The sequence below is a fragment of the Microtus pennsylvanicus genome, chromosome 15 (assembly GCF_037038515.1).
Source record: "Microtus pennsylvanicus isolate mMicPen1 chromosome 15, mMicPen1.hap1, whole genome shotgun sequence".
Taxonomy (NCBI): Eukaryota; Metazoa; Chordata; class Mammalia; order Rodentia; family Cricetidae; genus Microtus; species Microtus pennsylvanicus.
In genome coordinates, this window is record NC_134593.1 from 68,365,419 (window position 1) to 68,381,505 (window position 16,087).

The 16,087-nt window shown below is 38.6% G+C and overlaps 1 protein-coding gene across 2 annotated transcripts in view; it reads right to left on the reverse strand.

The window, feature by feature from the left end:
• The window catches only part of Uggt2 (UDP-glucose glycoprotein glucosyltransferase 2), a 111,939-nt gene that overhangs the window by 40,102 nt on the left and 55,750 nt on the right, over positions 1-16,087 (reverse strand). For both annotated transcript variants that reach the window (XM_075949167.1, XM_075949168.1), the window contains exons 23-27: positions 13,591-13,715; positions 12,994-13,089; positions 10,637-10,739; positions 8,176-8,255; positions 4,664-4,853 (exon numbers count right to left, since the gene is read on the reverse strand). In XM_075949167.1, coding sequence (XP_075805282.1) covers positions 4,664-4,853; positions 8,176-8,255; positions 10,637-10,739; positions 12,994-13,089; positions 13,591-13,715 — 594 coding nt within the window. The remainder of the gene's footprint in view (positions 1-4,663; positions 4,854-8,175; positions 8,256-10,636; positions 10,740-12,993; positions 13,090-13,590; positions 13,716-16,087) is intronic.

The following is a 16,087-nucleotide window of genomic DNA, read 5'->3' on the forward strand; positions in this document are numbered from 1 at the left end:
TCAATGTATTTTTAACACATTATCCCATCAGTTGGAACCATAGCTTGATGTAAAGATAGTCTCAGAAAGTTTGTACCATACTTGCATATCAGACAACTTGAAGAGTAACAAGAGATGGGGGAAAAGACAAGAAATGAGGGAAGAAAGAAAGGAAAGGGTCCAAGAAACAAAAGCTGCATAGAAGCTGTATCAGCAGAGACAAGGGCAGAGGCCAAAGAAGAGAAGACAGGTCTGCACACAACGTCAACACTGGAGTCCTCACTGAGCATGCCTGGACACAATGGGGTGTGCGACATGCACTCTTTCCTTGGCACTCATCAGAAGAATGGGGCTAAGGCCATTTCAGAAAGACCCCTGCACCAATCAACAGTTTGTGTCTTGCAAGGCGGGGGCTTTACTGGCAAGGATAAGCACACCGTTACAGTGAATTTTCAAGCAAATAGAGTGTTCAGAAACCAACACACACACACACACACACACACACACACACACACAAAATGGACTTCACGTGGAAATTATTCCCTAGAGTTTAAAGAAGGTCTCTTTATGCTGATGAAGGGAACAGAACCACAAGAACATGGTATTATTAAAATGCATGAACTGAGCATTGGAATGGCCAACTTAATGAAACAAAGAGTCAGTCCTGGCACAGACAGACCTCCACCCAGTAACCATGATTTCAACATCACACTCCTACCAACTGACCGGACACCCAGACAAAAGATGGACAAGCATCAGTACCAAACAATATGGTAGTATATGGACATTCTGTAGATGTCCATAAAGATAATCACTCTTTTCAGAATCCCATAAAACATTCTCTGGGGAAGATCATATTCAGGACATGAAGCAACTCTTAACAAATACAAATAAATTGAAATAATTTCCTATGTTCAGTCTGATAACAATGCAATAAAACAGAAATCAACAAGACAATAAACTAAGAAAGGGCACAAACCTATGGGGACTGAATGATGGTGGTGGTCATCAAAGATACCAGGAATCAAAAATCCTTAGAACTCAATGAAAAAGAGCCTAGAGGATCCAATGAGAGCAATTTTCTAACAACACATGCCTATATTAAGAATCTCAAGTTAATTAATGAGGAATGATGTCTTAGGAGAACAAGAATAAGGCAACCCATAATCAGCAGATAGGAAGACAGAATAAAGATTAAGTCAGAAATTAGTGAATTTGAAATGAACAGTACAAAGAACAAATGAGACGGAGTTGGCTTTTGAACAAGAAATGAATGAGATTCACAAACTATTCGTGAAACCAACCCAGAGAGAGAAGACAATTAGAAATAAAAAGGAGGCTTACAACAGACACCAACAAAATCCAGAGTATTGCTTGAGCATACATGAAAGACCAAAATTTCAATAAATTAGAAAATCCAGAAGCAGATAAATTTATAGAAATATATGGTCTGCTAAAATCAAGTGAGTATAAGTAACTTACAGAGCTGTACAGTAAGCAATGAAATTTAAAGTCTCCCAACCAAAAAGTCCAGATCCAGGTGGTTGTGAGTTCCATCAGTTCTGTGAAGAAGAACATTAACGTTCCTGAAACTATTTCATAAAACAAGAGCAGGAAGGATGGTTAGCAGTTCTATTTTATGAACCCAGTATTACATGGATACAAAAACTGGAGAAGGACACAATGAAAGAAAATCCCAGGTCAATCCCTGATGAACATAAGGCAAGAACTCTTAACACAGTACTCGCAAGTTGAATTCAGCGAAGAATAGAAAAGATCATTCACAATCACATGATCTGAAATTAATAGACGCAGAAACCAGCTTTGATAAAGCCCTCATTACTGCATAATGAAAGACCCGGAGAAACCCGAAATAGGAGGAACATAGCTCAATGAAATGAATTGTATAAAACAAGTCACTAGTCCACATTATTCTAGCTGGGAAAGCTCAAACATATCCACCAAAATCAGGAACAACATAGGGGTCTCCTTTCCACTTCTAACTCAATTCAATACTTCTTATTGAAGCCTTAGCTAGAGCAATAAGACAAGAGAAAGAAGCAAAAGGTATACAAATAGGGGAAAAGGAGTCAAATTGTCCTTATTTGTGGATAATACGATCCTCTATATAAAATACCTTACAGATGCCAGAAAGCCCTTAGACCTAACAAATGCTTTCAGAAAAACAGAGGAATATATAAATCCACACAAAGTTCAGTCACTCTCATATGTACTAATAGTTACCCCGGTAGGGAAGGGTTCAGGGACAGGGTCCCAATTACAATGACTTTAAAAGTGACCAGAAATAAACATAACTGAGTAAGTGATTTTTACAAATACACACTTAAAATCTATAAAGTATTTATTTAATTTCTGCTTCTGTTCAGGTGTGACTGGGGACCCAAGGAGGTCGCATGCGGGAGAGGAGAGAACTGACTCCCAGAAGTTTTCCTGTGGCCTCCATGCATGCACGGTGCTGTGTAGCCCATGCACACAATATACACAAGTAAAACTAAACCGTACACGTACAGCATCTCACTAGTACGCAAATTTGTCTTCATCTTTAGTAGATGGTAAAATTATGTTTATATCAAAAAATTGAAAAAGAAGGCTTTGAGTTGCATAGGTGGGGAGGATCTGGGAGGAGAAGTGATCAGAATATATTGTATAAAAATGTATCTTCAATCTAAAAAAAATTGTTCAATTAAAAAGAAATCTGGATAAAAAAGGTAACATTAAGCCAAAGGCATGTGAAAATAAACCAGATGTTTTTATGAAAATAAAATAAGTTTATGACATAAAATTGTTTAAAATAAATTTAAGATTATTATTAGTTAATGCTGGATTTGTACACCTATTTTTCAGTACATGGTTCCATGTTCATGTAAAAATTCCTCAGGTATAACTGGGTCATGGGTGGAAAAGTTTAAGGAGCTCAGCAAAGAGGACCCAGGATTAAGCCAACAGAGCTTCGGCCACCTGCTTTTGGACAAAACTACCAGGATGTTTGCAGAAAAGACAGCAGCCTCTTTGACCGACAAATATTAATGAGAAAATTAGGTCCGTCAAGCAGAAATTAGAGGATCAGGTCCTTCCTGAAAGAGTCAGCTCTGAGACTGACAAACACGGCGAGCAGGTGCCAGCTGAGCAGGCCCTGGGGCTAACGACCCCGTGACTCAGGAGTTGGTCTCTAGATCTGACAAATGGGACTGAGTGGAATGTGAAAAGCTGCACAGCAAAGGAAACAATCTGGGAAAAAGACAAAATCTTTACTAAGGTCTAGGATAAAGAATTGGGGAAAAACCTAAGTATGAAGAAAGCAAAACTGACATCAGCAAAGGGGCGGATGAAACGGTGATGAGTGTCAGGAGGACACTCAGCCAATAGACATGAGCACGCTCAAATCCTAGCCACTGCAAACAAAAACAGCTCAGGTCCTGTCTTACCCCAGCCAAAATGCTTTTCATCTAGAACAAACAAACAATCAAGACTAACAAGGGCTGGTGAGAAAGCCAGAGTAGTGTATGTTGGCACCACTGTGGAAATGTCAGCCGTGGAGCCACTCTGGAATCTCTAGGCGGATCCCGCAAACACTGAAAACAGAGCTCACAGGCCCAGCTCCTGACTCTGCTCCTCACGGACCGAAAGCAGCGTCACAGACACCGTTGCTTAGTTGTACTTGCTGCGGCAGTACTCATATGTAACTTGACACTGTGCCACGTTATGGAGCCAATCTATGTATCCATCCGCGGAGGAGTGAACGCAGATACGATGGCATGCACACTAGGGAGTTCTAGCCAGTGTGCACGAGAGTGGCATTATGTCATCTGAAGAGAAATGGATGGCTTTGGAAATCACCATGTAAGGAAAATAAATTAGACTCATAAAGACAAATATGTTTTCTCTTATTTGTGCTTTCTAAATTTTCTACAGGCACATAAATTATTATACATATCATACACATACACATGACTTGAAGCAGAAGGTCTGAGGGAAGTGGGGACTAGAGAGTAAGGGGAGAAAGTGGGTTTTTGGGAGGCATTTATGGCTACAGTACATAATAGCCTTGAACAAAATGTCCTAATGACACTTTCCACTATGCAGAGTGAATACAGGTCAATAAAAATGTAAAATTCTCTGCTCCAAGGTGAGCAGGAGAAGTCGCACTATTCGCTAGCCAAAGTCACAGTGGAGGTGATGGGAAGCAGGTGTACTTAGCCTATAGTCCAACAAATTCTGTTTCCTGGTTTCTGTTTCAGTTTGATTAAAGCTGATTTTGCTAGCCATGAGCCAGGCAATGTGTTCTGACTGAAGTTCTCGAAGTTAAACTTGCTAAGCAAAGTGTCTCAACATGTCATCTCCAAACTTCCCTCATGCTTATCAGCGCTCTGAGATAGTGGCACATGGCCAAGAAAATGGTGAGGGCATTTATGAATCTGGAAACAGTGAGAAGTTGATTTCAGAAGTGAGGTACACATAAAAATCAAAGAAAAAGACCACAATGAGACCTAGAGTTACACAACAATTTTGGTATTCGTGCGATGCTCACTGACATGGACATGGATTACTCTATTCCTTCATCTTTACATGACTTCCCACAATAACTTACGTCTCCTAAATTAATATCAGTAGACATGAATTATCCCATTCCTTCATCTTTACATGACTTCCCACAATAACTTACGTCTTTCAAGTTAATATTATCAAGGTCACAGTTGCTGCGTACTGTTTCAACCAACCATCCTTCTGGGGTGATCATGTTGAGAGTTAGAAGGTGTGATTCTGGGATGTCCATGAATTTTGCCACTGGTCCATGAGAAGGACCATTGTTAGCCCCTGATATCAGCTCTGGTTCCAGAACAAAACGGTAAAAGCTGTTAATGAAACATAAAAATATCATGACTAAAATTAAAAGGATTACCTATTCTTCATTTATTTTAAAACTACAAATGACTTAATAAATATGACTAAAGATCTTAAATCCAAAAGTTAAATACACACTGTATGCCACAGGAGTTAAGAGACTATATTATTATGTATTTATATCATATTATATATTTTTACTCTTTAATGAAAACAATTAGAATTTTCTGAAAATCTATCTGAGTTAGAGCATATAATCTATATGCACTCATTTCTATATGCCTTCACACTTACACACAGTCTGCTTTCTAGGTATTTTATTAGCTCCTCCCACTACAAAGAGAACTAAGACCCAAAATAATAAAAAACAAACTAAAATTCAAGTGGAAATTCTGATATCAATTTTAAAAGTTCAACTAGAACCAAACAAGAGGATGGAGTTCAGTGCTCCTGTGAAATAGATCATTAGAGTGACTGCAGATTTACTGTACTCGCCTCATTCTCCAGTATAATCATACTAAAAATTAGCCATTTCTTAGAGTATTGTGGGTCAATATCGAGAACACAGAAACGATTTTCTGTTCTCTCTCGTATTTTACGATCATGCTCAGCTCACACTCATATTGTGAGTTCTATAGTTTCAGTACACAATGATTTTGATTTTTCTTAAGAAAGATGAACTTTAATAAATAAAGATGGTGTGAGTTCTGCTGCAGCTCTCCAGGTTCAGGGGATGAAACGGGGAGCGTGGACACAGGCAACGAAGCTCATTGGTTGTTTGGTGCTGTGGGAATGAGGACTCCAGCCCTCTCTAGTTGTGGCTGAAAAGTACTCCGCTAACTGCCAAGTGGGCATTTCTATTCACACTTCATCTGAGACAATGACAAGGGGGAGAGAGAGAGAGAGAGAGAGAGAGAGAGAGAGAGAGAGAGAGAGAAGGAGGGAGTGGGAGAGGGAGAGGGAGTGGGAGAGGGAGAGGGAGAGGGAGAGGGAGAGGGAGAGGGAGAGGGAGAGGGAGAGGGAGAGGGAGAGAGCCAGCAAGGCATAAACACGCCTGTTTGATCTAGACTGCAGACTGCAGAAGTTATTCAACTAGTTTGGCTGTATTTTGAACAAAGTTCAACCCTTACTCCAGGAGACTTTACGCACATGGTGATGGCTCATTAGGAGATGTATAAAAGGAGCCACGTTTAAACCAAAGAAAAGAAGGTACAAGGAGAAATGAGAGAGCAGTCATGAAGTAAACACAAAACAAGCACCCAGTATGACAAGCACAGTATAAATGCTAAGGAAGATGTTTTTAGGGATGCTGGAAATAGAACTTTCTCTAGGACTGAGTGAAAACAATTTCAGTGGCAGAGAAAATGAAAGGCAGCTGCAGTGAAGGAGAAATACAAAGAGCATCTTGTCATCGGATGAAGTTTACAGGAAAAAGAAGGAAGAAAAAAATATCAGTACCCTAGAACGGTGGTTCTCAGCATGGGTTGTGACCCCTTTGGGGATCAAAAGACCATTTCCCATAGTTCACCAAAGCATCAGAAAACACAGATATTTACATTATGTTTTGTATCAATAGCAAAATTACAGTTATGAACTAGCAACAAAAGTAATTTTATGGTTAAGGGTTCCCACAACATGAGGAACTAATAATATTATATTGAACCAGTGGACTAGAAGTGGTGCTTACTTTATATGCTGAACAGTAGCTAGCACTTCAGTTACTATTCCTACTAGAGAAGCCATGTTCCATCCCTCTAATATTCACTTTACCACTCTTTATTTTTAAATATTTTTAATCACACACACACACACACACACACACACACACACGGGTTCAGTGCCTACAGAGACCAGAAGAGAACATTAGAACATCAGATTCCCTGGAGCTAGATTAATAGGCAGTTGTAAGTTGCTGGGAACTGAACTTGGATTCTCTGGAGAGTAGATGTATCTCAGACCTCAGTAATTTTTTTTCTTCTTTTAAATGCATTCCATCTTTATAGAGATATTCTGAAAGGATTGTCCATTCTTGTGAATAAAAATTTTGTACCCACCAAGTGGTGGGACACGCCTTTAATCCCAGCACTTGGGAGGCAGAGGCAGGTGGATCTCTGTGAGTTTGAGACAAGCCTGCTCTACAAGAGCTAGTTCCAGGACAGGCTCTAATGCTACAGAAAAACCCTGTCTTGAAAAACTAAAACAACAAAATTCTGTACCCATGATACAGACCTCCCAATTAATAGCTAACAAATTTAATGATTCTTAAATCAGATTTAGATAAGATATGTGATAAATTTAAAGTATAAAAAACAAAAAAAAATGAACAACCTAAAAGCAAATGAGCTAAAACAAACTGTCAAAGAGTCAATGGATAAACCCTAACTTCCCATTTAAATTTTCCATATTTTCCATTTCATTGTCTCTCAAGCATGAAAAATTCCTTGTTAAAAGCGACAGTTCAAGGTAATAGTGTACAATATATAGAACACACCATACTTGGAAACAAAAAGATGAACCAAATTCCTTCCAGCTTCCCTGCCAGGTGTACATGCATGCTTAGTAACTACGGCTGAGATGAACATGCCGCCAAGCCTCAGCTATTCTAGCCCAATCGGGCAAACCTTCTTTCTGCCCCAGAACACCAAAGGATATCGAATATTCTAAAAGTATTAATGATTACAACAATGATTCTGATCCAAAAAAGAGAAAGGGCATGTTTCTTTTAAGTTAGGTTTTATTTAAGGTCACGGTGTAAGAACTATTTTACACAATGATATGTAGTTGGGGACTGCTCCTTCATTTCTCAGCCATCCAGACCCAAATAATAACACAAAAGCTACGTTAATCACAACACTGTTTGGGCAATAGCTTATGCATATTTCTAGCTAAGTCTTACATCTTAAATGAATTCATTTCTATTAATCTGTGTATTGCTACATGGCTGTGGCTTACCAGTAAGGTTCTGTCTGGTATCTGTCTCTTTCAGCAGCTACATGGCATCTCTTTGACTGTGCCTACTTTCTATATCTCTGTTCACATTTCCCACCTGGCTTTCACTCTATTAAGCTATAGGCTGAAACAGCTTCTTTAATAGCCAATGGTAACAGCATACAGAGGGAGTCCCACATCAATGATAAACACAAACATCCCGGAACCACCAACATATCCTCTAAAACCTTTGTCTTAACACTCCAAACAGTGCACACAGTGAGATATATTTGCTGAGTCACGTTATTTTAGCTTCATATGAATTAAGACACAGATGCTGACTCTCTAGAGAAGGTGCCAGCAGGGCTGGCCAACAACAGGTCCAGAGCGGTGCCATCCACTCACCTTCCTAAGGGGGCTTCGGAAAGTTTGCTCCTGCAGTTCATGAACAACTTCATCCTCGCGTTTACAATCTTGCCAAGCACCTATTAAAAATTCCCGTATTTGATTTTCAAATAACAGAATAGCTCACAGTTACTGAGCATACATTATGCTCATATCTAAAGATGACACACATAACACAGTCCACATCCTCCTGTATGTGATGAACAGAGATGTAGCTTCCCGGGGCCAGGGGAAGCTATAGGAGCCGATGACATTCAGACAACTGACTGACTCAGTGCCTCATTGGAAGCTGCTAGTCTTTTGTTTAAAATGACTTTCAGGGTTTCCCAACTTCCTTAGCATTGAAGGAAGTGTAATATAATTATGAGACCTTGGTTTGTCTCAAAACATTGCCTAGGGAGCCCTGATCTTTTTAGAATTTCACTCCAGGCCTTAAGAGCTATGGAAAGTTCTAGGTTATACACAGATGATCTGCTCTTTCTTTTTTCTCACTTGTCACTAAATCAACAACAAGTGGAAAAAAAAATAAAGTTTGTTCTCCATCATCTCTACACAGACAAGTCACTGATGATTCAAAAGCTGTTAATCAACCCAGGACATGGATAAAGGTACAAAAAGTGTGCACGTGACATGAAGAATACAGACTTACTGAGGAATTAGGACAAAGTGTACGTGTAAGAGCTCTGTGGTTTAATTTCTATCTGTCACCCCTCATATTTGCTGCCATGAGGGTCACTGCATGACTTCCCCTCATATGTTAGATCAGCACCGCACAGGGGAGTGACAGAGAAGCTGGAGACTATAGCCAAAGCACAAAACATCATTTTATAAATGTATTATGCCATAAAGTAAAATAAAACTGCTGAGAAATAAAGCATGTTATCATTACCAAAGAAGGAACGTGCAAGTCCTTTCTCTTATCCCTATAATTTTACATTTATTATTTTAAGTCCTATCTTTATGTAGGTTTTAAAGATAAAATAATACTTTTTCTTAATAATGATTCTTTATGGGAACAGGGAAGTTATCCACTAAAAATCAAGGATAATTTGAATACTATACTTTTAGAGTTCACATGTGAAGGGTTTACAAATGCTAAGACAATATTGAAACAGCCATGGAATTAGCTTTGTGCTGTTAATATTCTGAATAGAAAGAGCATCAAAGTTAAGATGATCATCTACATTAATAAGTACACCTATAAAACTATTTACAAGAAATTCCCTTCATATGGTCTACTGTCTGAGAAAGCTAACAATGGAATTCTGGTGGAATGGACAGCAATATCACCTGCTTGGTCATTAACATTATCTATTAGATTTCTTACCTACACTCTGGCCTGTTTTCAAGGGAAGCCAACTGTCAGAGCAGTTTCCAATTCTGAGAAAATTTCTTTATTTTTTACTTAAACCATTTTTTGATATTGTAATATAATCATGTCATTTTCCCTTTCCTCTCTCCAAGCCCTCCCATGTATGCCCTCTACACATCTTGTTCTCTTCCAAATTAATTTCCTTTAACTTTTTGTTATACACACAAAATATAAACATACACAAATATGACCTGCTCAGTTCATATGTTACTGGTACGTATGTTTTCAGGGATAATCACTTTGTGTTGGGCAACAAACTGGTTCCCTATTTCTCCTGTTCTCAGCATTCCTTAGTTGCCTGTAGTTGAGAACATTTTCCATTCATCTACCCTTCCTCCCTTCTTTCCTTGCTCCCTCCCTTCCTCCCTCCCACCCTCGCTTCCTTCACTTCTTTTGCTCTTTTCCTCCCTCCCTCAAAGTCTCCCTCCCTTCTTCTCTCATCTCTCCATCCTATTTCAGACAGGATATGGCTATGCAGTCCAGCATGACCATAAACATGTGCTTCTGCTTTTAGACTGTTAGGACTACAGCCATGCACCAAACACCAGGTTTCTCATACATTTTCATCTTTATGAAAGGCTGTTGGCCATAGCTTTCAGCCTCTCACTGCTATTACTTCTGGTCACTTGTGGACCTATGGGGTTATGGCCTTGTTCTCCCCTTTATGCTAACAGTAATACATAGATGACCTATGGGAGATATAGAGAACTTACACCTTCCACATATGATATAACTAGGGTTCCTCTCTTACAAAGTCATTTAACTGTACCTCCTAAGGGTTCATTTGCATACAGTTCCATCCATAGGCAGGGCTTGAATTCACCAATGCATACTTCAAGTGCCACAGTGTGGACTTGGTGGGACTGCAGCTCAGCCTACAGCAGCCCCAACCTAAGCACTGCTGAGACACATGTGCACAGTTCTCCTGTTCTCCACTGAAGTGTGTATATTTCATACATGCGTGTGTGTGTGTAAAACGCCAGGTGATATAAAGATCCGAGAAGCACAATTACTTCATTACACTTAAAAACAGTTATGAATATTTGAGTTTCAAAGTGAAAAGATTTAGTCTGATTCATATTGTCTTACAACCAATAGCTGTGCCATCTTCTGTGCTCCTCTTGTCAAGGGATCCACAATAGCCACGATATCATAGAACAGGTCCTTCTCGGGAGGACTCAGCTTTATCACACTGCAGTGACAAAGGGAAGGCCAATGTGGTGAATTACGTTTATAAAGACATCCATAATGTGATCTTAGTTATGTACATTCTTATGAGTTGCTTGCTTTCCCTTGTAGTTGATTTAAATTCTGGTTATATAAATTCTGGTTATATAATAAAATCCAAATTTGAAATTTGTGCGCAACTTTGTAAAACTATAAAGAATTTGAGAAAATGAAGTATTTTATGAACACACATTAAGGAATGAGACTACTATAGTACAAATCCTGGTAGTTTTGTAGAGGGGAATATATTTCCTAAGATCTGAGAATTGACAACTGTATACTTTTAATCACTTGGTATTTGTACAAAATCAACACATAAGACAGGAAAATCAGGACCAAACACACTCAAAACCATGGTAACTTATTTGGACCCAGCTGTTGCTGACTGAGGGGCTCCACCTTCATTTGCCACCTCTGCCCCTCTGACATGGCCACCAGCACCCACCCTCCTCTCTCCACCTCCATCCTGCTCACTCACCCCTTCCCATTGATCTAAATCATAAATGAAGAGATGGACTTAAATTAAAGGAAAATGGGAATAAACTGGCCAGTGGGAGATAAAAATATGTCTGTTTGTAAAGTACAGTCTATGCTAACTCAGTTATGACTTCAACACTAGTCATACAAAGACATTTTCTCAGATGAAGAACTGTTTATTCTGGCAGTGGAAAAAGCCTTGCCTAATAAAATGCCACACAAATGCAGCTACCGGAGCAGCAATCGTCTTCGCTGCAGAAAGACTTTTGGCAGGGAGAAACCAATGCTCATCAGTTAAATATTTACTAGAGATATGAGCATGGAGAGAAACCTTGTTTACTTGAAGCTTTAATTTGACTGTGTTATAATAAGAGTATAATAAGAGCCAACAGGTCTTGGATAAGTCTGCCAGAAAGAAGGACTATAAATTAGATAATCTAATAATAAGACCCTACAACTGTTGCAGCTTTTGTTTATCTTGCAAAAAATTGTACAAATCATTGTCATATTGTAGCACCTGTGGAAACTGGTTGTCACAAGGCTTTAGTAGAGGTGATCTGTGTCCTGCTGCTTTAACTTGCCCCAGGTAACTGCTAATTCTTGAAGGCTGTACTGTGCTTTAGTCCCAAAGACACCATTTAGCTACATGTATCACATCATAGATTAAAGGTGGCTTTCTGAAGTGAGTGTGGTGATGCACAGTCATCTGCTCAGTTCTAAGGAGAATGAGGAAGGAGGCTCATGATCTCATGTTGTAGGAAGTTCCTTGTTCGTCCCGGCCGGGTGCCCAGAACCGAAATAATCACACAAAAATGGTATTAATTAAATCACTGCTTGGCCCATTAGCTCTAGCTTCTTATTGGTTAAACCTTACATCTTAATTTAACCCATTTCTATTAATCTGTGTATTGCCATGTAGCTGTAGCTTACTGGCTAAAGTTTCAGCATCTGTGTCTGGCAGGGCTACATGGCTTTTCTCTCACTCCACCTCCTTTCTCCCAGCATTCAGTTTAGTTTTTCCTGCCTAAGTTCTGCCCTGCTATAGGTCCAAAGCGGTCATTAGTCTTTAATCATTAATGGTAATCACAGCATACAGAGGGAAATCCCACATCAATCTCAAGGCCAGCTTGAGCTATATAGCAAATTTGAGTCCATTCTAGAGCAAGATTTTGCATTAAATAAATGTCTCTCACTACAAATTAAAAAGCTAATGTAAAATACTATTTATTTGAAGGTAGTTGCTGATAACCTTGAGTATAGGTATCTTAGAGATCTTACATTAGTAAGAACTCCTTAGGAAATGAGTCTTTCATATATATACTGAAAATACATAGCATTATTTATAATGATCAAAGGTACTTGTTACTAATAATACTGAAAAATAAAAATCATGCTAAGTATAACTCAAAACTTTATATCCTAAATGTGTTTTTATTCACTAAGCTATACAACTGGATTTGTAATATGTGTGTATGCTCAGTGTGTTGTGTGTGTTGTGTGTGTGTGCTAGTAATGTGGTACCAGGAATCAAACTTGGCCTCATGCATGAAAGGCAAATGCATCCTCTACTACTGAGCTATGTCCTAGATCATTTTTTCTTTATGTTGCTAATTATATTTTTACTGAACAGAGAACTTTTAGGTTTTACTATGCTATAAAAATTAATGGAAATAATGCATGGCAAAGGGAAAGATTGCATGAAATAATTCATAGTAGGAAAATGAGATATTGCTACAGCATACCTGTGGTTCTCTTTTAGTAACGTGACATCGTACCGAGAGGCACGCACTGGCAATGGAGACACCAGTGCATCGATTTTCATCACAAGGTCACTCATGCTATACAAGCAGAGAAACAATATGTGAGACTTCTCAGAGGAGAAAACTTTGTATTTCATGTTACAGTTGACAACTCTAGAGAGGCCCTTTCTATATGAATGACTATAGCTTCTCTCTTACAGAAGTAGTTTACAAAGGACACAGAGTCTCTGGGAAAGGTGAGACACTCAACACAATAAACATGGATAGTGGAAATTTACAGATGAAGCCAAAGTATAAAAAGTATGAGACCTATGCACACAGTCTCTATGAAAAAGGCTCCTCTGTGAAAGGAGGGGGTATAACTGGATGAATGCAAAACAGAGAGAAAGAATGGAATAAAGAAACAAACCCCAGCCCTCAGAGTTAAGGGATGGAGTTAAATGCATGGGTTGATCACCCTCTTCTTCAATGTCTTTGTTATGAATCTTGTCTAAATAGTGAAGCATTTTCTAACTGTGAGAAAACATATGAAAACACTATACTCCCAAATGAGTTGCTATAATACCTTTAAATACTTACTCTTTGGAGTTGATTTCCATATTTTCAACAATGTCTTTAATTTTCTCTACCAAATTACTAAATGTTATCTTTTCAATCAAGTGAAAATCTTCTAGGTACAAATCTTCATGTAAAGGTCCAAAGAACTTGAAATAAAGAAAGTTTTATTGTTGGATATTTTCTGGGAGACATTCAGGAAAACTTTCTCTTTTCATGTTTACTCAATCACACTACCACTGCACTGCCATGAGCATCTCCTGGGAGAGCTATTACGTGCAGCCACTGTCACACTGTGTCCAAAGCCCTGTGTAGGACACGGGGCCGACATGATGGGCTCATATAGGAACGCATTCTATTTAACAACATTAGAAGCCATGTCAAGTGGAATGTTGTTTTCTTTAATAGACAGATTACAGAGGCTGGTTCCAGACACGTCTTACATGCCCCTGCAGCTGCTCTGGAATGAACACTCTTGAATACTCATGTGGCATCTACTGGAATCTTGCAGCCGTGACGTCAGAGGTCTGCTAACGCTTCATTGTAAGTATAGATCACAGGTTCTTAACACGGAAACAGGCACTGCATTACTAAAAGCATGCTTGGAAACATTTTCTTAAACTTTGAGATTTGATATAAATTTAACTTTAAAAGCAGTTTCAATGTTTTAATTGTTTAGTTATCGCTGCTTTTGTTGTTTTGTTTTTATCACTGGGCACATGGGATTTGGAAAGAGTGGAATTTTAGATGTACCATTCCTAATGGCTTGAAAAGTTTAATTATTAACTTAGAATAGGGTCCTCAAATCCTAAATTATTTTCATAAAATGGTGTCTATCTTTACTGATGAAAGTCACCGGAACACTTGCTTCTTTTCACTTATATAAGCAAGCACAGCATCAAACAGTAAAGGACCTGATTCTTCAGTCTCTATTCTACTTAAAGTTGAATACATTTGCCAAATAATGAAATTTAAATGGTATAAAATCAGATAATATTCAGGGTGGGAAAAAGAACTTTAAATTATAAAATTAAGCAATAATAGAATAAAATACATCTTGATTTCAATATTTTAGAAATGTGATTTTTTTAAGTTAAGGTAGAATTCTATAATATAGAGCATTACCTGCTTTGACAGCACATTAAACTCTACTAGAATGTTCATTAACATTGAATAGGAATCCCTTCGTATGGGCTTATTCTCATGTATTAGTTCATAAAAATAAAGTCTATATGTGAGCTTACAATCTGTAGTTCTCAAATATTTCAAGAGAAAACATGAATTACTATTGCTGAAAAGTTACCTTGTCGGGCCTGTTTCAAGTATTCATACAAATGCATATTCAATATCCCGAACAACAGATTGCAGCTCCTATTGTTTGAATAATGAAGCCAAGTTTTACTAAATTTATACAACTCACTGACAACTGAGTCTGAACTTATGTCCGCGTGGTTCAGAGAGTGGGGTTTGCTTTCTTTACTGCTTGCTCGGCCATAATTTTCCACAATTTTTGACTATGTGGTGTGATCAACAGAAACAGAAAACACTAACAGCATATTTAAATATATAAATATTTACTTCTTTAGTATTTCTGCAAGAAATTATGTGATCATTAGCTGGGCAAGGGGAGCACACCCTTGTAACTCAGCCTTTGGGAAGCCAGGTTTCTGTTAAACATATTTTTCATTTGTATATTGTTTATTTAACAGCAGACATCTGTGAGTTCAAAGCCAGCTTGGTCTACATAGTTCTAGGTCACCCAGAAGTACATAGTGAAACCCTGTCTCAAAAATAAAAATTTAAACGTGGAAAATATGTGATCATTATTATATTCATATTATTAATCATTTATAATAAATTATAACTTTAAATATTCCTCAACTTTACCATGGGACAGGTTCTATGCTAAATGCACTATTTCAAGGATGAAGCTGTCAGAATGCTAATGATCTGCCCCAGAGACTATGATTATTACTATATTACAGGGTAATAAAGACGACATTGTTGCGTCGATGTCAGCCACGGTCCTCGTTCCCATCAGCCAGCCCTAGGTAAGGACTCTGACTCGGTGTCCACAGCCGCCCACTCAGGCATGCAGCTGAGCCTCAGCCGCTATTATGGTCACCCTCCCACTCCTCCTCTCTACCCAGCAGACAGCTTCACTCACAGGAGGTGTGGGGTGCCTACCTGAATATTGTTGTCGACTGTGAGAGAAGGGAGGAAAAGGGCAGACTTAGGGAAATAAGTTTACTACAGCTATAGTATTAGTTATCATTACTAAAGCACTATGTTAATGATAGCAGACGATATAAAGCATAGGATGCTAATGACAGCCATTTACTCAAAGTTATCTTTAAAAACCTGTATTTCTTTCCATGGCAACTGCTGAAAGGAAGTGATGCCATCCCTGAAGCTCCACATTACTTGCTATTAGACTTCTACCGCTTATGAAATGTTTGCTATCAGTCTGTCAAGCAGCACTCTCAGAGCTGCGGGCTGTGGTGATGCACACCAGTAGGAT